The 27,169-nt window shown below is 52.8% G+C and overlaps 8 protein-coding genes across 8 annotated transcripts; 3 read left to right on the forward strand and 5 right to left on the reverse strand.

Annotated features, from left to right (window-relative positions):
* Nucleotides 1–333: 333 nt before the first annotated feature.
* On the forward strand, nt 334–3,211 carry PV08_08634 (uncharacterized protein; the record flags this gene model as incomplete). Its single annotated transcript, XM_016382959.1, has 2 exons — nt 334–429; nt 476–3,211. The coding sequence occupies 2 exons, from the start codon at nt 334–336 to the stop codon at nt 3,209–3,211; spliced, it is 2,832 nt and encodes a 943-aa protein (XP_016233662.1).
* Nucleotides 3,212–3,891: 680 nt separating this feature from the next.
* On the reverse strand, nt 3,892–5,072 carry PV08_08635 (uncharacterized protein; the record flags this gene model as incomplete). Its single annotated transcript, XM_016382960.1, has 2 exons — nt 3,892–4,624; nt 4,699–5,072. 2 exons carry the CDS (start codon nt 5,070–5,072, stop codon nt 3,892–3,894), a joined length of 1,107 nt encoding a protein of 368 aa, XP_016233663.1.
* An 876-nt stretch (nt 5,073–5,948) lies between these two features.
* On the reverse strand, nt 5,949–6,471 carry PV08_08636 (uncharacterized protein; the record flags this gene model as incomplete). Its single annotated transcript, XM_016382961.1, has 2 exons — nt 5,949–6,339; nt 6,401–6,471. 2 exons carry the CDS (start codon nt 6,469–6,471, stop codon nt 5,949–5,951), a joined length of 462 nt encoding a protein of 153 aa, XP_016233664.1.
* A 652-nt stretch (nt 6,472–7,123) lies between these two features.
* On the reverse strand, nt 7,124–8,269 carry PV08_08637 (uncharacterized protein; the record flags this gene model as incomplete). Its single annotated transcript, XM_016382962.1, has 2 exons — nt 7,124–8,064; nt 8,137–8,269. The coding sequence occupies 2 exons, from the start codon at nt 8,267–8,269 to the stop codon at nt 7,124–7,126; spliced, it is 1,074 nt and encodes a 357-aa protein (XP_016233665.1).
* Nucleotides 8,270–9,036: 767 nt separating this feature from the next.
* On the forward strand, nt 9,037–10,384 carry PV08_08638 (uncharacterized protein; the record flags this gene model as incomplete). The annotated part of the gene is made up of 2 exons (XM_016382963.1): nt 9,037–9,188; nt 9,355–10,384. The coding sequence occupies 2 exons, from the start codon at nt 9,037–9,039 to the stop codon at nt 10,382–10,384; spliced, it is 1,182 nt and encodes a 393-aa protein (XP_016233666.1).
* A 305-nt stretch (nt 10,385–10,689) lies between these two features.
* Nucleotides 10,690–11,601, reverse strand: PV08_08639 (uncharacterized protein; the record flags this gene model as incomplete). The annotated part of the gene is made up of 2 exons (XM_016382964.1): nt 10,690–11,397; nt 11,491–11,601. The coding sequence occupies 2 exons, from the start codon at nt 11,599–11,601 to the stop codon at nt 10,690–10,692; spliced, it is 819 nt and encodes a 272-aa protein (XP_016233667.1).
* Nucleotides 11,602–12,226: 625 nt separating this feature from the next.
* Nucleotides 12,227–13,939, reverse strand: PV08_08640 (uncharacterized protein; the record flags this gene model as incomplete). Its single annotated transcript, XM_016382965.1, has 1 exon — nt 12,227–13,939. The coding sequence occupies one exon, from the start codon at nt 13,937–13,939 to the stop codon at nt 12,227–12,229; it is 1,713 nt and encodes a 570-aa protein (XP_016233668.1).
* A 5,522-nt stretch (nt 13,940–19,461) lies between these two features.
* Nucleotides 19,462–26,123, forward strand: PV08_08641 (uncharacterized protein; the record flags this gene model as incomplete). Its single annotated transcript, XM_016382966.1, has 3 exons — nt 19,462–19,739; nt 19,811–26,024; nt 26,082–26,123. The coding sequence occupies 3 exons, from the start codon at nt 19,462–19,464 to the stop codon at nt 26,121–26,123; spliced, it is 6,534 nt and encodes a 2,177-aa protein (XP_016233669.1).
* Nucleotides 26,124–27,169: the final 1,046 nt, after the last annotated feature.

Raw genomic sequence — 27,169 nt, forward strand, 5'->3', positions numbered from 1 at the left:
TGTAGCCTTACATCAGAATACTGAAATCTCTCTCATGTTGTTGTAGTTGGCGGCCTAGGTTCTTCGGAGTCGGGGATTCTGCATATGGTCAAAATATACCTGTAACTGCCAACATTTGGCAAATGACAAACATCTTAAGTAAGCAACGGGGAAAATGTATCTCCGTCACCCGTCGCCACAGCCTCATCTTTCTAGGCGCTGCCTCGAAGGACGGATACAACCGAGAGCGTTCAAACAACTCACATTCGTTCACCAACTTCAAGCACCGCAAGGCTACTGGTCTTTGTGGCTGCTAATATTCTTTAGCGCTGCGTGCAATGCTCGGTTTCCAGCATGGGTGCTTCAGAGTCCAAGCTCGTGTTCAAGCAGGGGATCTTCAAACTCTCGGAAGAGAGGAACATCCCCGCCAGTGATCCATACTGGACAGGAGTAGGTTGCCTGGGTGGTGCAATAGAAACAAGGCTGACGTATCTAGTTCTGGGAATTACCAGAGTCGGTTGAAGATGTCTTCAGTCTTTTCTCCCATAGCGACATTCGCAGAGCCCGAGACTCAGCCCTCGAGAACCTCGAGACCCTGATTCTAGCGGTGACATCCCGCCTCATTGTGCTAAAGAACCATCCCTCCTTCCCAGATCCAGACCTCGCACCCGAGAGAGATGCCTTGAATTGTATACGAGTTCTGACCAGACTGCTACCCTACGTATACGAGGCGGAACAACTCGCAGAATGGGAGGAGAAGTTCTTTTGGGGCTTGCGCCGCCGTCGAACGCGGAGGGCTCAAGTGGCCGGCGAGATCCTATTCGATGACAGCCAGCGTCTTGAAACCGAAAGAGTGGACGGCGAAGATCAGGATTTCGAGGAAGCCAAGCCGCTTGCTGAAGAGTTGATTGATACCTTGATTGATCTCCTCTTCTATGCGGGTTTCACGATACCTTACCTACCTCAGGCTAAGAGTAAAGTCACATATGCCATATGGCAGAGCGGTGTCGGTTGCAAAGCTTCGATTCCGACAAACAAAGAGCTAGAAACCAACAGATGCGAAGTTCTACGTCTTCTATTGACGCTCACCAGCAAAGCCATGTATATGCCATCCGGTACGCTTCCAGTTCAAGGTGTCAAAGCCATCACCTACATCGCAACTTGTCCAGACAAACAGATCGTCCTGTCGGTTCTGTGTTCCCTAATCAACACTACGATTAAATCAAGTACCAGTTCCTGGCGACTGCCGTACGACCATGTGGTCCGCCGAGATTCAAAACAGACCCTTGTCATCTATAGTCTACAGTTTCTTCTTGTTCTGCTCCTCTACCCTGTCCCGGAGGGCGGAAATCAAGCAACACCGAAGAACTTCTACCGCCATTACTTGGGTCGTCTGCATAGACCAGAGGATTTTCAGTTCTTGGCTGATGGGATGACGCGAGTCTTGAGCCAGCCAATGGAAGCGACCACATCCTATTTGCCTGGCAGCCAGAAATCAGTCAAGTGGGCTCCAGAAATGATAATGCTGTTCTGGGAAGCTCTTCAATGCAACAAAAGATTCCGCGCCTTCATCATCGAGTCGAATCGCGCCCATGACTTCATCATTCTGATGCTATTCTACGCCATCGAGTACAAGACAGACGCTTCGAGACAGGGCATTGTACGGATGTGTGTGTTTGTGCTCCAAACCATGAGTGTGGAGTCACCATTTGGCAACAATCTCAACAAGAAGTTCGAAGGACAAGACTCATTGCCTCCGTCGATACGACTCTCCAATTTCCGGGGCACCTATGCCGACTTCTTGATCATTTCCATACACACCTTGATCACCACTAGCAAAGGGAAATTGGAAGCCATCTATCCAGCACTGTTGGCCATCATTAACAACATGGCCGCCTACGTCCAGAATTTGTCACTGGCTGCAAGCAGTAGACTTCTGCAGTTGCTCTCATCAATGTCCACGCCGAGCTTTGTTTTAGCTAATGAGAGCAACCATACATTACTCCAGGCTCTACTTGAAGCCATCTCAACAATGATCGAGCATCAGTACACGTCCAATTCAAATTTGATATATGCTGTATGGCGCTCAAGAAAGAGGATCGAAGGTCTGCGTGCATTCACTCTGGATGGAGGTCAAGCAGAGATCGAACGGGTGGCCCAGAGACGAAAAGAAAGTTCGCTCACGGATGTCACGAACAACCTATCGAGGTCTTCGACCCTGACAGACATGCATACTCCCACTCATAACGGCCCCGTATCCCCACATACGGACAACGGAGTGGACGGGACTTTTGCTATCGGAGATTCTGATGAGTCTGACAACGAAGACGCTCCAACACCTTCGCAATCCACACAATCGATGCGCACCTCTCGCACACCTTCCATAGCATCCTCGTCCGCGGTTGATGACCATGTCCCGATCCAACTATCAGGCATGTCCGAAAAAGCCCGGGGGAAGATGCCTGCAGGAGCGTTGGCATTTTCCCGACAAAATAGTACGACCAGTCTTTCTGGCTCTTCGAATTATGGCGGTGGTCGTGGCTCGTTCACACCAACTGCCGAGTGGCTCGAGAGTTGGCTTGTTGATTTGCCACTGCATACTTTGTTGACAGTCATCAAAGTCCTTTCGGCACATCCTCCGGTCTCGTCGGATCGAACCCGAGCCAATTTTGATGGGTCCAGCGATCAGCCACGCAGAAGCTCAAACTCGAACCCATCCTCACGTCGACAAAGCTTTACCAACGACGAGCCATCTATCACTGAGTTTCGAGCTCAAATTCCGAACACTGCCAATCACCCAGCAATCTCTGCGATCCTGGCTTCCCCGAGCCCGATCCGGGTGCATCTATTCGAGTGGTCGCCGCTGTCCTTGGGCTGGTATATGAGCGTTTTGTGGAGCTTGATATTCACAGCAGAGATGATGATTACGCCAGCATCTTCGACGGCCGCCACACTGACCGGGGCAGGAGCTGTCGCTGCGCCAGTGGGCGTGTGGAACGGCACAAACGTCAAGCTCTTTCAGGTCGCGACGGAGGGACGCCGGGAAGGGCCAAGTCTCTCACAGCCCAGAGGTGCCGTTGACGCTGTAGGATCACGGCTTGTCCAGGGTGTTCAGGGGTTGAATCTTGGCGGGCTTGTCGGACGCGTCGGCGCCGCCGGGAGGAGCGTGAGTTTCCAGGGCTCCAACGGAAACAATAATGGACGGCAGGGCCTGCGGACTAGAGAGGTCTGATTAGGGCCACAATGTTGTTGTCGGTATCCCTGGGTGTTTCGACGAGTATGATTTTGTTTACCCAGAGCTGTCCCTCCCGAAAGACTTGTCTCCCCTTGTGCAGGCAGAATGGCGCTTTTTCAGGTCCTGATTCTTGATTGCGTTCGTGAGTCTGCATTGATGGATTCCCGGCGGGCTGGGCGAAGCGCACCGAGTCTGATATCTTATTATTTGGTGATTTTGTTCTCCTGAGCGGGATTGCATCAGATTACGACTGGATTCTACCTAATATGATACGAGTAGATGGATTACCCTTTATGTCCATCACGCCATCGCCATCGGCGGCGTCATTGACCTGTGAGTTCCGGTGCCACTTGGTTCCAATCAGCAGCCAATGTAGCGTTGGTATACCCGGCGAGGGAAGAAGGTCCAGACTACAACGAATAGCATGAAGCTAGAATGGATCTCAGGTGGTAGTGACACAGTTTGAGGTCTTTTTTTATAATTCAGGGAGGGTATCTGTTGTTTCTTCTTCCAGCTATCATTTTGTTGTCGTCGAGAGCAGGCAGGCACACACGCGCGCACAGACACATGATTAGCAATGCTCGCCTGTGACGCAAACAGCCAAATGTTGATAGGGAAAAAAAAGAAAGAAAGAAAACCGTGCTATGCAAGAAGTGAAACCCACAACAGCAATCAAATCAAAATCCGTAAGACTCGCTTTTCGGTAGAGCTCTGCCCTTGTCGTAGAGCCACTTGTAGTTCACCCCCGGCACGATCTGCGGGCTCTTAGTCCGAGATGCGGGAGATGCGGGCTCAAGGCTCTCTCTCCTGGGTCGTTCGCGCAGGCTCTGGGAGCGAGCTAGCCCTGAACCCGTGCTCGCGCCGAACGAAGATCTCCCCGTGATGCCGCCGAAGTCGATGTCGGGGATTTGCGAGGACTGGTTGTTGAGTGATTTGTGGAATAGCGGGCTCGCGGCTGGAGAGGGAGAGAAGCCCGAGCCCGTTTCGGCGGTGCGGCGGATCGGGGTCCCAGAAGAGAAGCCAATTGCGTTCCTGGAGGTCGAGAGAGGCGAGGAAGCGTAGTTTGCAGAGATACTTCGACGGCCTGTGGAGGACAGGCCGCCGCCGTTGGCGCTCTGGGAACTGCCGGAGAAGGAACCAGACGATCGTCGATATCGCGGAGGGGTGATGTAGCTCAGGCTCGAACCTGCCGGGCTGGGGGTAGGCTGCACGGACGGGTCGAGGCCCAGCAAGGAGCGCTGGGATGGCGTCAAGGGGATGTCCGTGATTTGGTCCTTCTTGGAGATGTACGGTATGACTGGCTGCAGACAAAGGACGATGTTGGCGCAGCTGACCAGTCGAGCGATGACGATCGTCGTGGAAAGGGCCTGGGAGGCATCAAACCCGCTCCATGACAATAGCCAGGTCACACTGCGTCCCGACGTTAGAACAGAAAGGACACGTGGGAATTCATAGCGAGTGTATGGGAAGGGTGTACTACTTACACGGAGCAGAAGGCGTCGTGGAAGATGAACGTGAAGAGCAAAACGGCTGCGTTGACGGCAGCACCTTTGACCCTCCTCTCTGATATGGACGTCGCTGATTCTCGAGCAAGGATCTCTGTAATCCGCGGGTGTCGGAAATTTCCTGGCGAGGGGGGAGGTGTCGAGAAATTCGTCGAGTTGAGCGGTGACTTTGCGGGTGTCTTCCCTGCCTCCTGCACCCTTCTCTTGAGATAGTTTGTCCCGCTGGCAACCTCACTGCTGACGATGTTCTGGGTCGTCCGCAGAGCCGACGCAACACTTTGAGAGCCCTGGAGAGCTGTCTCGGCGGTCGACTTCACCGACAAAGGCACAAGAGAGGTTGCTGTAGTCGACATTTCGAAAGGAGGGAGGATAAACAAAGGCTCTGTGGATGCTCTTCAGCACAAGTACTCTCAACGAAGCTGTCGAAGACTTACCAGAACTGATGCGAAGATTTGACTTACCTCAGGAAACCTAGAACTACGTTAGTCTGTCATTATGGCGACATGGTTGTGGTTGTGGTTGTGGCCGTCTTTGCCTCGTAAATCGCGTTGTACGGAGATGTGGTGGACGTGAACGCAAGAAACCTTGTTGTGATTCAAATGACTATGACATGTGTGGATTTATATACTAAAGACGTTATCATCCTAAAAGATATTTCCGTCTGACATACTCAATTCTCGCAGTAGTATCCGTCTCTAATCAAAGACGCCTCCAGAATTTGCGCATCAATCCTCATCAACACCCTCAGTGATGTTTCCGAACGACTCCTTCTCGTAGGACGGTCTCGCGGATCAAGAAGAGAAGCTGGTTATTCCTTTGACTTTGACTGAAAATTGCAGAAAGGCAGCCGCAGCGAGGTAGAACCCTCTTCATAAACCTTGGCCACTTTCACCTTTCTTCAATACTCCAATTGCCTGTGAGTAAGGCCTACCTGCTGCTGCTGAACTATATCTTTTGCGAAGAGGACAGAAGGTATGAAGGTTTGTAAAAGCTGGAAAGTTTGAGGTGGGTGGGAAAAGCTGGACTATCTGGTTTCAGGCATCAGAGCGCGTTGGAGGTTGAACGAGATACTGGGTGGGCTTTCACAACCACGCATTTGCCGCTTCAACTCCTGCTGTGACGCAGAACATTGGAAAACGAAAGTTTAGTCATTGACGAGGAATCCAAGTTACAGCTTCCGTGCAATTATGTGGCCGCTATCAGGACCCTCCCTTCCCATCCCATGTACTCTATCTGTGGATCTGTGCTGTCCAATTTGGGGCAGGTCCCCAATATCGATGTATCCACCGTTCTGCCAAATGCTTCGCATCGATCGGGTACGAGTCGGTCCTGTGCTTGTCAAATGCGATGGATCGAGACTGGTCGAGGATAGCCTCCCAGTATGGATCATCGTCTCTCTGTCCTGCATGCCTCGGGACCGGCTTGAAGGCGAACTTGGTGGCGTTCGACGTTCCAAACGAAGCATTCACATGGGGTCCTTTCTCCGGGTCATAGTCCCAGCGGATCATCCAATGTTCTCCCGCCTCAATCGTCCTGCTCGTGCCTTGTTGTGCGTTGATGACCAGGTGGAACTGCCTGGCGCATCGGCCTTGCAGTCCAGTGACATAACGCCCCTCCATGCTTTTTACAGTACGTTAGAAGGCTAAGTGGTGTTATGAAGCCGGAAAATGGTCCCACTCACGGCCCTCGAGGGAATCGCGTAGTGACGATCCTAAGATCCGACGATTCCAAGATGAACCCGGGCGTCGGCATCTTCTCGATCGCGCTCTTCAGCGGATGCGCGACGTTTGGAACGATGTACTCGGGCATCCTGGTGGTCTGCTGTCTTTCTGATAGTACTGCTACCACCGCGGAAAACGTATAGGCGGATTGAAGTGAGCGAAAGAAGCTCGGAATGGAGAATGACTGACGGTAAGCAGAGTGTAATATGTAAGGTTTCTCCTCTCAGGCCATCACAATGAATAGTACCTACAGTAAGTAGTATGAATGGATGAAGGGGTGTCAGCCCAAGGGTGAGGCTGAATGTCGCTTCTGATACGGCCCTCCAATACGTGGCTGTTCTCCATGTGCTTTTCGAAACCAGTATTTGTCAACCATCCCAGCTAGCGCAGCTAATTGTTGCCAATCGTTTCAACAAGAGGGGTGTCGGGGGGCCTTGGAGAGTGGGAAGTATCGAATACGATCAGCGAGAGTACAAAGAACAGAGCTAGCAACGCGCCAGAGCGAAGCTGACCAGTACTCTCTTGATCGTATCGTGGTGGTCAACAACGAAGGTGACTTCCTACGTAGTGATGCTATGTTCTGTGTGCTCGTGTGTAGGGACACAGGCCACAGTGCCCTGTGTGGTTTCATTACTGTGTATCTCTATCGCAGAGTACCTCATTCCAGGATCAACACAATTTTTTCAAAGGTCTATCAGGCACTTCCACTTGATCGCAAACCAAGATGCCACAGCCCAACTTCCTCCTTCCCAAGGATTGCCACAGTGTCCTGCACTCTCATCGGGCAATAGGTACTCGTCACTTCGCAGGTCCCCTGTCCCGCGAAACCTGACGCCCTGACAAACGTAGACATCCTTTTTCAACTCCTGGACTTCGTCATTGGCGGAGGATCCCACGCACTTGCCTTCCTGCTGAGCGCGGACCACCAACATTACAGCCGCCTCCCTCAGCTTCGGCAAGGGCAACAAATCTAGACAGGCGTGGTGGGGGAATATAACTTGGGCGAAACACGGTCGTAGAGACCGGGGTTCAGGGAGTTGCAACGTTGAGGTTGGGGTTGAGCTTTCGTCGGTGGTCGTTGGCTGTACTACCAACGACGATGAAGGCGTTGCTGAGAACGAAGGCCGGTAGAAGGGAGACATGTACTTCGGATCTCCGACCCTGTCGATATCGATACCCAGAGCGGCCGCGTTGAATAGACACGCTGCTAGCGTGGCAGGAACTCCTTGTGGCCAGAGGGTATGTCCGGGGCGGTTCGTGGCTCTGAAATAGGCCTGTAGCTCTGACGTGGGCGTGCGTCGTTGTGGGATGAGCGACTCATGGGCCGGGAGTAGCGTCTGTGGAGACGAGAAGGTGAAGGTCATCTGAGGCGTTGGATCTGACCGTGGGTGTCTCTGATCTCGAAGATTCAACGTATCTGAGAATACATGACTAGAGGCGCTCGGTGGGGCGGTCTCTGTGCTGGACGCACTCGTGTGCCCGGCCCAGTTTGGGACATTTACAGCCTCGGAATACTTCACGGCACCGGACACCACGGCGGCGTCGTCAGGTACGCGCGGCGCAAGGTATCGTGGTGTTTGTGGTTTCGACTTTAAGAATTGCTTCTTCGCTCTTCGTCGTTCGCCTGGTGGCCGGTCAATCACAGGTCAGAGGTGGTGGTCCCCCGACAGTACCAACAGGGACAGGGGAGACTCACGGAATGCCCTCTGTGCTCGCCTGTTCTGTTCCCGTCGATGTTCTGTGATGGTACGAATGTGCTTGCGAGTCTCCCTGTCACCCGGTGGATACGCGCCGATATCTCGCACCACGTCGTGATTACTGCGGCTCATTTTCTCTGCCGGGTCGAGACGACTTTCCTCCAGCCAAACCAATGCTTACACGCAGTGGGCGGATGCAAAAATCCGCGAGGCAGGACTCGGGTAGGGGTCATTAGTGCTGTGATTTGAAGGACGACTGTAAGCCAGTCATGTGCGGTTCAACACAACCATCCGACCACGGTCTCGGGCATCGGGGATCGAACGAAAACTGATAGAGTTGTAACAAGTCTTCATTAGAGGAACGATTGCCTGGTTTCAACGGCAGGAGAACCGACTGATCGCCACAGTGCAATGACCACCATCCTACCTCGCTATCATGCTTTGCTGATTCGAGAGGGTTGAACGATTAAGTAAGACTCGGGATGTAGTTGTATCAACATCCACTATTTTTATTTTGCTTACGGGTTTGAACCAATGGGAGCAAACCGCGACGGGAGAGTTGGCCGTCGACTCGGGACAATTTTCTGGGTATTCGTCCTTGCGATCCTCCCTCCGTCCGTACTACGTATCCATCTAACACTCGTCTAACTTGTCTGCGAGACCAAGCATGGAGAATACTACTCTTCAAAGCGTAAGCAAACTGCCAGCAGGTAGGAGGTCTCCTGGCCATGGCGATGCCCCCCATATTTAAGAACAAATCTCTGGGAGACGGCGAACACGTCGACCACCCCATGGGCCTTGAAACATCACCATTCTCCCTATCTACCTAACGTACCTAGGTACACCCTCATCTCCTGCTTCACCCTCCACATACGTAAGAACGACAAGAAAAAACCACAATGTCGTCTACTGACAAGAAGAAAACCATCGTCGTCGTAGGCGCAACAGGACGACAAGGTGGTAGCGTCGCCCGGACGTTCCTCTCATCTCCTGTGTCATCTCGCTGGCGAGTCCGGTGTATTACTCGCAACCCATCATCCGAAGCTGCACGGTACGTACCTACCTGAGGCATCCATGTGTCTTGACCAGGAAAAGAAGACCGAAGACCACCACCCCCAAATACCACAAGCCCGCATAAACACCATATCAAATAATCCAAGGACCGACGAACGATCCCCCTCTGAGCAGACACTAACTGACTATTCTGACTCTTCAAGAGGCCTCGCAGCTCTAGGTGCCGACATTGTCCAAGCTGATCTCTCATCCCTGCCGAGCCTGGTGTCTGCGTTTTCCGGCGCTCACGCCATCTACGTCAACACCGACTTCTGGGAAGTGTACCGCGGCGCCTTATCGTCAGGCAAGGCCACCGACGCCGAAGTGTCCCAACTCGCATACGACACTGAGGTTGCGCGTGGCAAGAACGCAGCTCTGGCGGCGTCCCAGACCGCGGGGCTCGAGAGGTACATCTACTCGGCCTTTGGATCCATGAAGGTCGCGTCGGGCGGGAAATACGCCCGGTGCTACCACATCGAAGCCAAGGCCGCGGTGGTGTCGTACATCGTTTCTGAGCTGCCCGACCTGGACTCGAGGACGAGTTACATCTATGCCTCGGGCTACTGTGACAATGCGCTCTTGTATCCCCACAAGGTGCCGCTGGGCACGCTGTGGGTGTTGTGGGTCGTCGCGAAACTTCCGTTCTTGGTCCATTTGTTGCCTCGGCCGGGGGTGAAGAAGTCGGAACAGACGGAGAAAAAGAACGCGAACAAGAACGAAAATAATAGGAACCAAGTGAGTGGCGGTGACGACGGCGGCGGGAACCGATGGTATCATCTTCACCACCGCCATCAATATCTAATGATGCTTCCAGGACGCATAAGCACGTCCTTGCCGACTTTCATCCCTCACGTTTCCACAGGCGGATACGTGCGATGTCTCGTCGAGGACGAAGAAGCCGGCACCAAGCTGCTGGCCGTCGACTGGTGGCTGAGCATGGAGCAAGGGCTCAGCGCGTGGGAGAAGGTCACGAACCGAAAGGCGCGTTTCCTGCAAATGCCCGTGTGGCTCTTGTGTCGCATCACGGGCGTAAGGGAGGAAGTCATGGAAGGGGGCGCCTTTCTCACGGAGTTTCCATACATGTGCGACGTGACGGATTGGATTGAACCCAAGCACCTCAAGAATCCGCCCCCCGTCGCCATGACGTGGGAGGAGTATTTGAGGTCAAGGGATATAAAAGAGTTACTTGAGTAGATAGAATTCATCAATAACAACAACCGCCAACAACCATCAATCCACGAAGCTCAGGGAATACTATTACCGTGTATAGGTATTTGTACCTTGGTAACGAGGTCGCTGGGTCATTCTTGCTTGTTGCTCACTCACTTTGTGCCTGATCACGCCGCATTGGGCGTCCATAAGTCCCTAGAGACGAGGGACGAGTGACGAGGTACATGGGTACATTATCCCTTTCCTTCCCGTGCATTGCTCCCTTGTTACCTAGGCTGGGTAAGTCCCCAGGGAGGATCCTAAGTAGGTACGGACGAGGATTCGTATCATCATGGTCCTGAACTATGACTCCTCCACGCACTCTCAAACAGACCCCTTAACCTCACCGCGTCGCTCTGATTGCGTATCCTCTGTTCCAAGAACCCTTGTAGATCATCCCAGAACCCACTGGTCTGCAACACGCTCTCGCCACTGGGCTCGCCAGGCTGCACGGGCTCAGACACTTCTGGTTCTGTGCTCTGGGTTGCCTTCGCCTGTGCCGTCGCGTCCACACCTTCCATGGGCGTGCCCGTAGACTTCTCGCTCCCAGACGTGCCTGTGGTCGTCGTTGTAGCCGCCGCCGCCGCCGCCGCCGCCAAAGGCGCCGTGTCCTCCTGAGGTTTTGGATCGGGAGCACCACCCATAACCATTACGCCCAACTCCACCGCGTGGCCTTTGAGATCCTTGTCGTCCACGGCATCCGTCAACGTCTTTTTGGAGGGCGGGATCGGCTTCTTGTTCTGTAACAACTTGATCTTGTCCAGTTGCACGACCCCGGGCCCGCCCAGGTGCGCTTGGACCTGTTCCTTCAGGCTGTGGATCGTGGTCGTGCTCGGATCTATCGTTGGCAGCGTGAGTGTCATGTTGGGGTTCCGCGCCGATTTCAGCGTCACCGAGACAGTCGGTTTTGCGGACTCGGAGCCAGGTGCGGGCGGCGGCGCAGGTTTCGTCTTGGGCGGGAGAGGGTGCGGTGGGTTGGAGAGTTTGGGCAAGGTGTACTATCATCTATTGTATCAACGCATGTACGATCAAAGATTCCACGGGACGGTTCAGGGCACACGAGAAGATGAGACGAAAAAGAACAAACGTACAGGTACTCTCATTTGATAAGTTCGAGGATCGAAGACATGGTCCGCTTGGTACTTTGTAGGCTTGCTGTCTATGGACGTGAGGAACTGTTTGGCAAACTGTAGGTCCCCCATGTTGGCCAGGGATCGTGCTTGATGCTCTGCCTCGAGCCTTTGGAGAGCGTGTTGCAGTGCGAAGGATGCCAGGGTGATGCTGAAAACGTCGAGCTGGGATTGGCGAGTGCCTTTGAAGTTCCCGACAAGTCAAGCAATGGTGAACGTGGTGCTTGTATGGATGGGCCTTGTCTGAGGATGTTGAGTGTACGAGTACAGTTAACTAGTAGGCATGCTGTGTGTAGTGTCTGTCTGTCGCCGCTACAACTGACATCACCTTCGTTGGTGGAGCCGGAATGGAACCAGTAGCTTCACACGTCCTCCGTAACACTACGATGTCGATGTCGCGGCGAGGCTGAGGCATCAATCAGTCCAGGTACATACTGCTACATGAGCTATATCTACCCATACAGTGTAGTCTGCATAGCGCCTTGAATTACGTTAGACCTACTCTGCATGCGTGGGTTGGGAGATACTAAAAGCAACAAGGAAACGAAACGTATCAATTCAAACTCAAACTAATAAAATCATATCGTAAACTAATCATGATTCGTTCTTCCATTTTCATCCTGCGCTACATAGCTAGGTACCGCGTACTCCTTACATACTGCAAGGTATTAAACATTAGATCTAGGGACAATCAAAATCAAAAAGCAGGAACCGCATGTTCGTTACCCATAGCGCCTTCAATAGCCATATCATCTCTGTACCATGCATGATGAGCCGTCTTCAAACTGCCCAATCTCTTCAAACTTGTCGACCGGCTGATATTGCTGTTCATTCTTGAAACACCACTCCTGAGACTCTTGAACCTCGTGATTTGAGGTCTCTCGGCTTCAGGGACGGCCAAGTGCTGACTGAATGGCTCGGCCGACTTTGGTCTGGGGATGACATCGATCGTGTCTTGTGGAATGACACCGCTGTCTGGTCTTGTGATTGTGATCTGTTCATTCGCCCCTTCTTTCCAACTATCACTGTCAGAAAGAGACTCTCGATCCCGAACGTGGACCATCTCAAAAACCTCTTCCTCATCTTTGCCCCCGACGAAGGAGAAGGGGGTAGTCGGGCGATCGGGCTGTTCATCTGGCGTGAGTCGCGAGTATTGTGTGTCGCGTTCCGTCCCAGCCAAGGGCCCTTGCATCGCAGCACTAATCATGTTGATCAATCGTCCCGCGCTCTGCTCGCCCGACTGGGTTTCACCAGCGGCGACTTGCTGACTCGGTAATGGTGACCCTGGAGGAGTAGCCTTCTCTTTCTTCTTGTCCCTTCTGCTTAGTCTGCGAGACAATGATCGAATGAGAGAGGAATGGCGAGATGGCTTGGCCTCGGGCGGCACATCTCTTCCGACGAGAGGCGACTCATCTCCATAGATGGAGGGTGGGAATTGTGTTGTTGGTTTGTAGCTTGTCGTAGAAGGCGGGATCACATCGATTTGGGGGTAGACTGAACTCCGAAGACCGCTCATCCCGGGCTGGACGGACAAACCTGCCTGGTGAACGCGCAGGGCTGGATGGCTGGCCATGGGCATCGGTTCGGTGGCAGCGTGTGCATGACTCGGGTTGCTGGCATCAATTGAACCGGGGCGTTTGTAGCGACCGCATTTGTTGCAGCAACTTTTGCGACCTGGAGACGAGCCAGGCGAACTGGACGGTCCTGCGGTTGTGGTTTCTGAGATTCGCGATCGGTGGGAGTTCACGCCTTCCGAAGTCGTGCGCGTGTGCTGGCTCACAGGAGGCGTTGTGGAATTTGCCTTGGGAAGACTGGCCTTTCGCTTCCCACAATGGGAGCATTCCTGTCCCTCAGCACATTTCTTCCCGCAATGTCTGCACGCCGATCCCTGGGCCCCTTCGGCGGGTTTTACCAGATCAGAATCCCGTCGTTTGTACACTGGAGGTAGTGCACCATCGTGCATGTCCCTGGCCACCCTGACCGGTTTCGCATGCCTCTCTACCGGGGTCGAGCCGGAGTAGGGCTTGCCATCGAGGCGCCGCAGGTCTACAGACCTTCGTTGGTTCGCGTCTGGTCTCTGCGGCGTGGGAGCAACGATTGATGCTTCTGATCGCCGTTGAACAGACGGCGTCTCGATCAATGGCGAGACCGGTGAAAACGGGGATTGCTGGTCCGCATTGAGCGCGGCCGAGGGAGGGGTGAAGTTGGGAGAGAAAGGGTTTGTCGAAGGCAGGTCATTGTAAGAACTAGGCGTCACGGCAGTCATGACGGGCACGGGTTGTTGCGTCGATTGAGGCAAGTTCTCATATGGTACGGCTCCCTGCAAAGGCGCGGTAGACGTGGTGGTCGTGGATGTAGAGCGGCCAGAGCCAGGGTATGCTGGTGGAGGCTGCTTCTGCAGCTTTGTCATGGTAACAGTCGACTACTATGGTAGAGGGCGACGGAAAGGTGCTAGTACTACCGTACTCGTACTCCGTCCTCGGCTCGCTATCTCATGCAGGAGGAAATTTGTTGACCCAGAAAGGGGGGTCGGCACGACGAAAGGAGGTGTAGCGGTTGTTGTGGTGGTTCGCGTGGTGGAACAGACCGTGTCCGCGTGTGGATTTGCGCAAAGCCAAATGCTGGATCTTTGTTCAGGGTGGGAAGATGGACACCGACGACGAAGAAAAGGAGCGAGATGACCGGACTGATATTGCCCAGTTGGTGGGAGGAGGCATTGTTTGTGTCATGCAGGCCAAGCGTCTTTCATCTCTCTCCGCCATCACTAAAAACAGGCTTGACTGAGTCTGAAGCAAAGCAGGATTTGGTTGGCCCAAATCTCGTCACAGTGTGGTCGGTGAGGCAGTCCGAGTACGAGGACTAATAAGTTAGTTTGGCCATTCTTCGGTCCTCGCAGGCCTAAATCAAGCCTGGCTTAACTGGCCGCGGCACCTATTGGAGGGGGGGTTGATGGGCGGCCCGGGGGGCTTTGGGGGCTTGTGCAGCCCAAGCCTCCTCGCTTACATTATTCTCGTTCAGTCCTTTTCCCACCCACCGGGAGAGTTCACACCATCCCTCGGTAGGTAACTTAGAGGCCTAAGGCCTGTACCTATAGGCTAAGGTAAAGCATTTCCTCGCTTGCACCCTGCGCCTCAACTTGGCCACCAGCCCGGTCAATGGCGAAGAAATCCACAAATCGGACTCTGCCACAAGGCTGGTCTTATTTTGCTCTGGACTTATACCATGTGGCACTATTCTGTGGCTGATCTACTTCTATCTTAAGCACCGCTTGCCATGCTTCTTGTCCAATTCCCTTCGGCTTCTCGTACGATGGTTTCAGTCTTCCAGAAACGAATGTTGTCGAGTCTATTTACAAGGTATCTCGAGTACATGGACTTTTCTGAGCTTTGCAGTGCACCACGACTCGTTCAGATCATCAGCAGGGTCCGATCATCTGGCACTTGTACGAGTACTCTACGTCAACCATGACACCAAAAGAAACCTGATTCATCTCACCATCTCTGTCGTGTATTCCGTATAGCCCCTGTCGAGGGTCTGCTAACTGCATTTCCGGAGTCTGGGCATTGATGTTCCTGTGTCAAATACTAAATATACTCTCTGTGAGATGTCGCCATCAGGCCTGGTCGCCCGTAGTAATGTATTGGGTGTGTTACTGGAAATCGCACACTTGATTCGCAATGCCTTGTATCGTGTACTGTGTCCATCCTGAGTGTTGTACCAAGATGCTTCCGGGGTCAACCTATCGATGGAGGGATAGGTGTCAAAGGGCTTCTATGGCACTTCCGTGCCGCGCTTCGTAACTGCAAGTCTTGGACAAAGTACCGTCGCCATGATGATCGATTGGTACATTTCCAACCCCGAGCCGCCGGTAAATGCCCCTGGCATCATTGTGTCAACGAGTTGCACAGGAAGTCGCCCGGTTATGCTGCCGTCATATTTAGAATTGAGCCACTGTCCGATGCTCTCGCCATCGGAACGACCAGCCTTGTCCTTGCATTGTCCTTCACGAACAAGACATGGGCATCATTGGCGTGAGCCGTAAGCCTCGGGCAGCACAGCAGACGACTTCCTTGTGGCGATTCACACCTGCACTACGCCCTTGGCTCGGCAAACCTCGTTTCTGCAAAGGCAAAAGATGGCCGCGTGCAGACGATTTGATCCGGTCTGGCCGTCGTACCTGACATGAGGCCAGGATCCCCGGGCGAATTGGGATCCCGATTGATAGAATGCCGGATCGAGGATGAACATGATCAAATGGTCTTGAGTGATTCAGCAAGTTGATTTGTGGTCAACACTGAACAATAGACTCAAGCATCGGCAGACAGAGCGAACAACACTGGTCGACGTCCCAACATGGCTTGTTCCTCATGGGAGACTACCGCCGTCAACATCGAGGTGGTGATCAAGCGGTAACAAGCCAATTCTGTGATTCCATCTAAGGTTGAGCTACAAACCATCATCCCTGACTTGATCGAACTCCGAACATTTCCTCAGCAAGATGATGGACTTGCCGAGAATAATCCTCATACAACCATGTTGCTCCGGGTTTCCTCACCTACGAGAGCATTGCCAGCCCTGAGAGGGACCTAGCATAACGTTATAAAACTTGTGCCTGTTGACAATATGCGAATCACAGTGCTCTTCTGCGTGGTGATGTTTCTAAAAAGGTACTCAAGATCTAGACTGCTGTCCCTGGCAGTGTGACCGCCTCTTGCTCAAGGACAGGCTAACTTATTGCTTGCTAGTGAAACCCTACTCCGTACGTATGAATGATTAGAACTGAGTCCTTAGAGGGTGGTCCGATCGTAATGTTACAGTACAGAGCCACAGCCTACGAGGCCGCAAGGTCGCACTCTTAGTGCTGACCTGTTTCAAGAGGGGCGTCATATACAACGTCGGAAGAACAGACGAAGCGTGTCAAGGAGCGCCGCACTGTATAAGGATGATCTTCGTCCGTCCAAAAGTAGCAACCCTTTGATGGCGGAGAGGATCCGAGGCTGACAGCAGAGAATGGCACCTTACTGTACGTACTCGTAACCGAAGGTGATGCGAACCGCCAATGGGGGAGACCTGGGAGACAAGCGCGCCGGCGAAAGCACCCAACGGAGGAGGCTGAGCATAAATGCACATCAAAAGTCCGTAGCTTCTCGTCAAATAGCAAGGCATGCGTTCCCGATAGAGACATCCATGTCTGAAGGAGGCTTGACAAATCCATCGACTCAGTGCCGTCCATGTGTTCTCCGCATGGTACGGCAGATATCTTGATAAGTTGTTGGCTGCCAAGGCCCCATGCCATCCTGTTCACGTTGAAAAAAGGAGAAGCGAGACTCGGGCGAAAACAAAATCACAGGGTCTTTGCGTTATCAGGTGCAAGGGATCCCCACTGTGCAACGGAGTTCACTGGAAGCTATCGTCGCCGTCGGGTAAGGCGTACAAGGATGTGCTTCGGCGATGACTAGTCGTGGTGCTCTTGGCTTCGTCTGGCATCCAACTCCACCAGGTCTTTAAGTTGAAGAAAGTACTTCGACCTGGACCAGGAAACAAACGTGCAGAAACGTCGTGATCCGCTGTTGGAGCTTGTCTCATCGTATTCAGAAGTTCATCGCCATTGGAGCCTTGCTCACCGGCTAAGACTAGCCGAAGGGGCAGAGACAAATGTCCATATGTGGATGTCTTAAGGAAAATCCTTTGTGTGGATGTCTTAAGGGAAATCCTTTGTGTGGATAGAGATGAAGTGCTATGATGGCACATGAGGAGACTACTCCGTAGAAGGGAAAGTATCCTCCAATCTTGGAATCGTGGGCGAAGTTCGTCCGCATGCAATCACGTAGCCACATCGTCGAGACCCCTTATCATGCGCTTGATGTAGACATACTGCTAACGGAGGACCTGGTATCAAGATAAAACTCGAGAACAAAATTGCATCCTGGAACTCTCTTTGCCCGATCCAAGGAAGAATGCTTCGCTCAAGAGTGGCTCGTGCGCACAATGAATACCACCGTTTAGGTCAACCTCGACCAGCAATGGCCAGTCCACTGTTACGGAACCTCAATGATATAGTTTGTGACGACAACTGGGGAGCCCTAAGCCACAGTTGCAGTGATACCGAACAATGATGTGAATGCTCGGAGTTGTAGATAGATGAAAGCTGGATGGAATGCGGTAGGGAACTCCCTCGCCGGTGTAACTTTGCTGCGGGATGAGTGGGGAGGAAAGCTGAAGGCTTGCAGCAGCTCCGGTGCCAGAAGCGGCATCAAGCCAGGGCATGAACCCAAATATAGGACACACGCCTAGGCCCCCCTGGTCGCTGGAGCAAGTAGTGCCACGCTAAACGGAAGTTAGATGGGACAGACCTGAAGCATGTTTGACCCATCCTGGTGTTGCTGGTCAATGCGAAAGTTCCCCTTTCCCCCTTTGCCCTGCACCAGGGAGAATTTGTTGGCGGCTGATTGGTCCCAAAGTCCGCATAGCATGGGTACCGCTGGTAAATTGGCGGGCAAGGTTTAGGATTCGCTTTCACGACCTCTTTAGGGAGCACATCGACAAATGATGACCAAGCTCATACAGTTGCCACACCCCAAGGCAGTTTGTCTGTCTGGCAGCTGTGGTCCTCTTCTCGTACTCCGAAGCCTGAGATATTCGTGATATGGGCGTTGTCGAGGTATGGGATGGAGACTGGCGGGGCTGGCTGCGGACATGCTGGTGGCCTATGACATCGTGACCATGATGGACGTTCCCAAGCCCACCGTGATTGTTCTTGCGGACGGTTCATCGACTGGAAATATCAGGTGTCAACCAGATAAACAACCCGCGCAAGAAGCAAAGTACCTGTAATGTTCAATGCCATGCAGTCATCATTTGGTGGGAGCGTTGTGTGTTATCCTCGAAGCCCCCTCTTCCATGCACAGCCAATCTCCCTGGCGCCACGGAAGGCATATCTTTATTCAGCCTCAGCCGCCTGATTGGAGCGAGGGATTGGGTTCTGCGATGTATTGAAAGCATGAAACCCTTTGTCATTACAATCTCGCAGGACTGTGTCTTGGAGGCAATTAGATACTCCCGGCAACGTCCTGCGGGCTCGCACAATGGTCTGTGATAGTGCGAGTACTCGTGCGGACAAGAAGCTCGTAAATCATGTTGCAAGGAGGGTCGCCAGGAAATGTGAGGTTTTCGGAGGATGTCAACGCAAGGGACGTGTGTATCCGCACTCAGGGAGAGATGCTGTGTGATCGTCCTGCCTGTCTGGGTGTCTAAGGCAGACCGCATTGGTGACCGCCTCTTGTCGACGGCCGTATCTGAATCTCTGGTACGGTGCATCCAACAACAGGTATGGACGTAGCGCCAACCGTGCGGCTGAGAGTTTTGGGGCGTGGTAACAAGTGGCAACCCTGCGACATCCGTGGGCGCGGAAATGGGAGGCCTCGACGGCTGGGAAAATGTGTGGCAAGATTACCACACAATGGCGGTAATGGGCTGTACAGCGAGATACCGCCCGTGCAGGGTCTGGCGGTGTCTCATCTGGCCACCCCCTGTCCATACCACATTCGGGCGCCGAAGCTGTAGTCTGTGAGAGCCTGAGTGGGAGGAAACAATCGCGCATTGGCGAGGTGGAGCATGTAAGAGTCCCCAGCGTCAATGACCGCAAGACTCGTACTGGTAGCTCTCCCCGTTTGGCCTCGCCATGCTCTTGATTTCCAGCGACGCAGATCTCAGGTGCATGTACTGCGGTCGCCGGCCGGTGGAGTCGACCAGGGGGCGCTGTCAATTCCTACTGCATCCAGTCAACTCTCCAGCTCATCGATCTATTTTCAAACCGGCCCCCCGTCAACTCCTATATGATAACTAGCTGACCATTTCCTACCCGTTCCTTTTCTCTCCCGTGTCCAAACAAACGCTCGTTCGAAGTCACGTCGTATCCTTTTCCTCATCATCATGGAGGAGGTCTACGTCTTCGGCGACCAAACGGCCGACTGCAGGTCGTTCTTCACCAAGGTCTTCACCCGGAAGGACGATGTTATTCTACAGGCCTTCCTGGAAAGAGCTGGCGAAGCCCTCAGAGTCGAAAACAAGAGCCGATCCCATCCTTCAAAAGCAGTTCCTAATTTCTCAACCATCCAAGAATTAGTCGATCGTTATTATAGAGGCGAAGCCAAAGACGCTGCCATTGAGAGCGCTCTCGTTTGTATTTCACAGTTCACACATTTTATTGGGTATGCAGCTCCGGGCACCCCCTGAAACTCCCCTTATTTTGCTCTCGAGGCTGACAGACTTCACTTCAAAGCGCCTTTGAAGAGCGAACACCTTCCTATATCCCTCATAATGCGGACGCACGCCTCGTCGGTCTATGTACTGGCTTAATCGCAGCATCAGCCGTGGCCTCGGCAGATTCTCTAACCGCGCTGCTTCCACTGGCCGTCGAGTCCGTCCGAATCGCCTTCCGAGCTGGAGCCCATGTTGGGAAAGTGGCAGAGCAGATTGAAGGCGACTCAAAGACGGGATCATGGTCCACCATTGTTGCGGCGGATGAGAAGTCTGCTCAAGCCGCTTTGGACGCGTTCCACAAAGAGAAGGGCACCTCACCAACGAGCAGATTATGGATTAGCGCGTCTTCTGCAACTTCGGTCACAGTCAGCGGACCTCCTTCCACCAAGGCCAGCCTGTTCGAGGATTCTGAATTCTTCAGAACCCACAAAAACGCGTCTGTTTCAATATTTGCTCCCTATCACGCCTCTCACCTTCACTCACAGTCGGACCTTGAAAAGATCCTGCGCCCTCAGACCAAGGCGATCTTCGGCAACACTACGGTCAGATATCCAGTCTGCTCCAGCGTGACAGGAAAGCCAGTGGAAGCTCAGAATGGATATGAACTACTGAAGAATGCTCTGAAAGAGATTGTAATTGAGCCCCTGAAATGGGACAAGGTCTTGAAATACTGCGTTTCCGGCAAGCCTTCGGAGGCAAAGGTGTTTGCTGTAGGCCCTACGAACCTTGCCAGCAGTGTGGTGTCGGCTCTCAAGGCCACCACCCCCAAGGTGACCCTTGAGGACCAGTCCCACTGGAGCACAGTGGCTCCAGCTGGTACCCAACATTCGAAGCGTGAAGCTGACATCGCCATTGTCGGCTACTCGGGTCGTTTCCCGGATGCTGCCGACAACGAACTCTTCTGGCAGCTTATGGAGAAAGGGTTGGACGTTCACCGACCTGTTCCTCCAGATCGGTTCCCAGTGGACTCGCACACGGATCCCACTTCCAAGAAGAAGAACACATCTCATACACCATTTGGCAACTTCATCGAGAAACCAGGTCTTTTCGATGCTCGGTTCTTCAACATGTCGCCCCGAGAGGCGGCTCAAACCGATCCCATGCAAAGGTTGATGCTGGCCACGGGGTACGAAGCCATGGAAATGGCTGGTATTGTTCCTGGCCGTACCCCGTCCACCAAGCATGACAGAATTGGCACCTTTTACGGTCAGACCTCGGACGATTGGCGTGAGGTTAACGCAGCGCAGGATATTGACACATATTTCATTTCCGGTGGTGTGCGTGCCTTTGGCCCTGGGCGTATCAACTACTTTTTCAAATTTTCTGGCCCCAGTTTCTCCGTTGACACTGCATGCTCCTCCAGTTTCGCCGCTATCAACGTTGCAATTACCTCTCTGAGAGCAAACGAGTGTGACACTGCTTTTACCGGCGGTGCTAACGTCCTTACAAACTCGGACATTTTCTCGGGTCTGAGCAGAGGTCATTTCTTGTCAAGAACAGGCTCTTGCAAAACCTGGGACAACGACGCAGATGGCTACTGCAGAGGTGACGGTGTTGCAACCGTCATCATGAAGCGTCTGGATGATGCTCTGGCTGATCGGGATCCGATCTTGGGCGTCATTCGTGGCATTGGCACCAACCACTCTGCTGAGGCTGTGTCCATCACACATCCTTGTGCCGAAAACCAGGCCTTTTTATTCGACAAGGTCTTGAAAGAATGCAATGTTCCATGCAACGACGTGAACTACGTGGAAATGCACGGCACGGGTACTCAAGCCGGAGACGGCATTGAGATGGAGTCAGTCACATCCGTCTTTGCTCCTCGCACCAACCGCAGACGCCCTGATCAGCCTCTGTACGTCGGTGCGGTCAAGTCCAACATCGGTCACGGTGAGGCCGTCTCGGGCGTTTCTGCACTGATCAAGGTGATCATGATGCTCCAGAAGAGCAAGATCCCGCCGCACACGGGTATCAAAAAGCAAATCAACAAGAACTTTGCGCCTGATTTGAAGGAGCGTAATGTGAACATCGCTTTTCAGACGACTCCATTCCTTCGACCTGCTGGGGGAAAGCGGACTGTGTTCATCAACAACTTTAGTGCTGCTGGTGGTAACACAGCAATGCTCATGCAAGATGGCCCTGAAGTTCCAAAGGAGCCCACAAGCGACCCACGCTCGACCCATGTTGTCACAGTCTCTGCTAAGTCGCTTGCTGCCTTCAAGAAGACGCTTGCAAGATATGATGCTTATCTTGCCAGCAATCCCAATATTGGTCTTGCTGATTTGGCATACACTCTGACTGCTCGAAGAGCACACTACAACTATCGTGCTGCCTTCCCAGTGCAATCAATTGGTCAGCTACACCAATCTCTCAAGGCCATTGCTGATCAAACTCACAACCCGATTCCCCTTGCTTCCCCACAGATTGCTATGGCTTTCACTGGCCAAGGGTCACAATATTCAGGAATGGGCCAGAAACTGTTTGAGACTTCCAAGCAATTCCGCTCAGACATTGAGGAATTCAACGAGATTGCCCTGCGACAGGGCCTGCCATCCATCATGCCCCTGATCGATGGATCTACCGAAGTACAACACCTTCCTCCCACCGTTGTCCAGCTTGGCATGTGCTGTGTTCAAATGGCACTTACTCGTCTCTGGGCCACCTGGGGGGTCACCCCTAGCGTTGTCATCGGCCATTCACTGGGTGAATATGCTGCGCTCCAAGCCGCAGGTGTTCTGTCTGTCGCCGATACCATTTATTTGGTCGGAAAGCGTGCTCAGTTGCTTGAGCAGAAGTGCACTGCCGGTACACACGCCATGTTGGCAGTCAGATCTCCAGTCGCTGGCCTGCAGGATGTTGTTGCCAACAGCCAGGGCAAGATCGAAATTGCTTGCATTAACGGTGTTTCAGACACTGTCCTCTCTGGCACCATGGCAGACATTGACGCTGTTGCTCAGAAGTTGGCTGACGCTGGTCAGAAGTGCACTAAACTAAAGTTGCCATTTGCTTTCCACTCTTCACAAGTGGACCCGATTCTGGCAGACTTTGAGAGGTTGGCTTCTTCCGTCACGTACCATGCACCTCGTGTGCCAGTGATCTCGCCTCTCCTCAGTGACGTGGTCAGCGTTGGAGGCGTCTTTGATGCTTTCTACCTCAGCAGACATTGTCGTAAGACGGTTGACTTTGTTGGAGGTCTTTCTTCGGGCATGTCCACTGCTACTATCAGTGACACCACCCTCTGGCTCGAGGTAGGCGGCCATCCTCTTTGCGCAAGTATGATAAAATCATGCTTGTCTGTGCCAACTTTGGCGACCATGCGCCGTGATGAGGATCCATGGAAGATCATCTCTACCTCCATGGCCGGTCTTTACACCGCCGGTAAGGCTCTCAACTGGGATGGATTCCACAAGGAGAACGACTCTCTCCGTGTCTTGAGCGACGTTCCTTTCTACGGGTACGATGAGAAGAACTACTGGCTGCAATATACCGGCGACTGGCTCATCTACAAAGGCGACTACCCGAAGTCCATTGCCCCTGCACCTGCCGCTACCGCTTCTGCAGCTCCCGCGAAAGCACGAAAGTATCTCTCTACATCTGTGCAAGGTATCGTCTCCGAAGATGTTCAAGGCAAGACTGCCACCATCATCGCCGAGTCAGATTTTGCTCACCCCAAGTTGTTCCCTGTCATTGCTGGCCACTTGGTCAACGGAAGTGGCCTTTGCCCATCTACGCTCTACGCCGATATGGCTTACACACTGATCAACTATGGAGTTGGGCTCTTGTCGCCTGGTGAGAAGGTCGATATCAACATTGGCACAATGGACAATCCCGCCCCGCTTCTCCTCAAGAACATCAGTCAACCAGAGTCCCAAATCGTGCGTATGACCATGTCCATTGACATGAAAGCACGCAAAGCCGACTTCACTGTCACTACCAACAACGGTAAGAAGGATGTTGTCCATGCCAAGTGTGTCATCCGTTTTGAAGATGCAGCTGTCTGGAAGGAGGAGTGGAACAAGACCTCCTACCTGATCCAGTCCCGCATCGACCTCTTGAAGCACAAGATGGAGAATGGTGAGGCGGACAAAGTCAGCCGACCCATGGCTTACAAGCTATTCGGTGCTTTGGTTGACTATTCTGATGTCTTCCAAGGCATGCAGAGTGTCATCTTCGACGGCCAGGAGTTTGAAGCCACTAGCAACATCAAGTTACGAGCTGGACCTAACGAGGGCGATTTCTACTTCAGTCCTTACCACATCGACAGCGCCTGCCATCTTTCTGGATTTACTGTCAACGCCACTGTGAACCGCATGGAAGAATGCTATATCTCGCACGGGTGGTCCAGCCTTCGCTTCATCGAGCCTCTCAAACACGACAAGCAGTACTTTGCTTATGTAAAGATGCAGCCTGTTGCCGGAAGCAAGATGAGGGCTGGTGATGTCTATGTCTTCAATGAGAACAAAGAAGTCATTGGTGTTGCTGGTGCTGTTCGCTTCCAGTGCATCCCTCGCAAGTTGATGGACGTGATGATGCCTAAGCCAAAGGCTGTTGCCGGTGGCAAGGCTGCTTCCCCGGCCCCTGCAGCCAAGGCTGCGTCTCCAGTCGCTGCAGCACCTGCCCCTGTTGCAGCTCCAGCTCCCAAGGCCACCAAGGCTCCGAAGACCAAGACACCCAAGGTCAAGGCACCAAAGATCAAGACTCCTGCACCTCCCAAGGCTTCCTCTGGTAGCCTTGTGGTTCGCGCTTTCGACATCATTGCCAAGGAAATCGACGTCGACCAGTCCGAACTCAACGACGACATTCAATGGGCCGATATGGGTGTGGATAGTTTGATGTCTTTGACCATCTCTGGTAAATTCCGTGAAGATCTCGACCTCGAGGTTGAAAGCACTCTGTTTACGGACTATTCCTCTGTTGGTGCCCTTCGCAAGCATCTCGGCGGTATGTCGGGGCCTGAACCAGCCACCGGTGGCGATGCAAGCTCTGTGGAGTCGACCGACTCGGGCTCCGAGAGTGATGACGATACCGTCGAATCTGGTATCACTACTCCTGACACTGAAGACTTCCCCAGCAAGGCAGGCGAACCAGGCAAATCTGCCGCTGTTGAGGCTGTTGCTCAGGCACCTACCGCTTCCTCCAACGGGGGTGACATGATTGAAACCATCCGCGTTGTCATCGCTCAAGAAATGGAGATGGACTTGGCTGAGATCACCGAGACTACTGATCTCAGTAACCTTGGCATGGACTCTCTAATGGCCTTGACTGTGTTGGGCAAGCTCCGTGAGGATCATGAAATTGATCTCGACCCAACCATTCTGGCTGACAATCCTTCTTTGGGCCACCTGCGAAAAGCACTTGGTCTCGAGAAACAGAAGGCTCCGGCTCCTCCGGCCCCAAAGCCTGAGGTAAAGCAAAACATCATTGTGGCACCAGCAGCTCCTCCTGTTGAGGTAGTCGTGCAAATGCCTCCTGCCACTTCCGTGTTGCTTCAGGGCAACCCAAAGACTGCCACCAAGAATCTTTTCTTGTTCCCTGATGGATCCGGCTCTGCGACTTCCTATGTCTCCATTCCGGCCATCGACAGCAAGAACTTGGCCGTCTATGGTCTCAACTGTCCTTTCATGAAAGACCCCACAAGCTATACATGTGGCATTGAAGGTGTCTCCAAGCTCTACATGGAGGAAGTGATGCGCCGACAGCCTGTTGGACCATACATCCTGGGCGGTTGGTCTGCCGGTGGCGTCGTCGCGTACGAAGTCACTCGACAATTTGCCGACCTCCAGAAGGCCCACCCAGACAAGAACTACCAGGTCGCGAAGCTGATTCTGATTGATTCGCCATGCCCAATCAGACTCGAGCCCCTTCCTGCCCGTCTTCACCACTTCTTCGACGAGATTGGTCTCTTGGGAACTGGAACTGGCAAGACGCCCAACTGGTTGCTGCCTCACTTCGAGTACAGCATCAAGGCCTTGACAGCCTACCGCCCAGAGCTGAAGTCAACCCATGACTTCAAGGCACCCCCAACCCTGCTCATCTGGGCAACTGACGGTGTCTGTGGCAAGCCTGGTGACCCCAGACCGCCACCACAAGCCGATGATCCGAAGAGCATGAAATGGCTCTTGGAGAATCGAACCGACTTCGGACCCAATGGATGGGACAAACTCCTGGGTGCCGAGGTGTGCAAGATGGTGACGGTCAATGGCAACCATTTCACAATGATGAAACCACCAGTGGTAAGTTGACGATTGTATGTGTCGCCTTTTTTGATCCTATACTGACATGTTTCTCAGGCCAAGGGTGTCGGTCAATTCATCCGTGAATCTCTCATGTAAAGAGATACGGATTGTGTATACACCACGCAACAACCAATAGAAGGGACGAGAGACAGGAGGAATTGTGTACGGATATAGACTCTTTGGCTTTTTACGACTTGGATTTTTACTTGACCGCTTGGAACAACCAAAAACACACCTGGTATATATTCAAGGGACAAGTTTGTTAGCGTTCTCCGCCATTGTTTGTCTTGCATGGCATTTTCAGAAGCGTTTTGGGTGAATGCTTTTCTCCAGATTGTCAATTGGAAAGCCTTGATTTTGAAGGCAGGCGTTTGCATGGGAATGAAGCTATCATTAGTACTTGGATTTGAATTTGGACAGGCGAGCGTGGGGGTTGCAGTGATATCTCTTTGTTCTTTTTGCAAGGATGACTTGAGTTTTTTTTGATTGCGAGTGCTCTTGTTTTTCCTTGGGTCTCCAACGCCCTGGACAACCACGGTCTATTACTATCCACTTTTGTTTGCTGAGTGTGGTATTCATAGCTCTTGAGATTCCTAATATGCACATTTACTTTTTTGACAGACATTGATCCTCCTGTGCCCTGTAGAAGAGGAGATGAAAACGAAAACGTGCCTGCTGTAGATAAACGAGCGAGGTCGACGGGAGGGTGGGTTGACTCGAGGAGTTTTCCCAGAGGGCCGGCGGCGGTCAAGTCTCAAAGGTGGTCGATCGAACTCCCCCCTCCGTATTGAGTTCGACACTCTCGTCGTCGCAGGTCGTATTTGGAGTTCAACAAAGTTGGGAGGTTTTTTCTCCGTATCTAGGTTTCAAAAGTTGTTCAATAGCGCGGTACGATACTTTTGGCCCGCCGATACGGGGGGTAGTAGCAGTAAACCCGTAGAGGGAGGGAATGGCCTCGAGGACTCGTTCAAAATTCAAAATTCGTCGAGGAGACCTGTTCTAGAGATCCTCCCTCCTTCCCAGATATACAGATATACACGTACTGCACCGAAGTGAACTGCTGGAGGGTACATACATGACAATATTCTAGCTAGATAAGGCGTGATCCTCCGCTCAAAAGATTTCTCTACCCGATATCGATC

Source organism: Exophiala spinifera, assembly GCF_000836115.1.
Source record: "Exophiala spinifera strain CBS 89968 unplaced genomic scaffold supercont1.6, whole genome shotgun sequence".
Classification (NCBI taxonomy): Eukaryota; Fungi; Ascomycota; class Eurotiomycetes; order Chaetothyriales; family Herpotrichiellaceae; genus Exophiala; species Exophiala spinifera.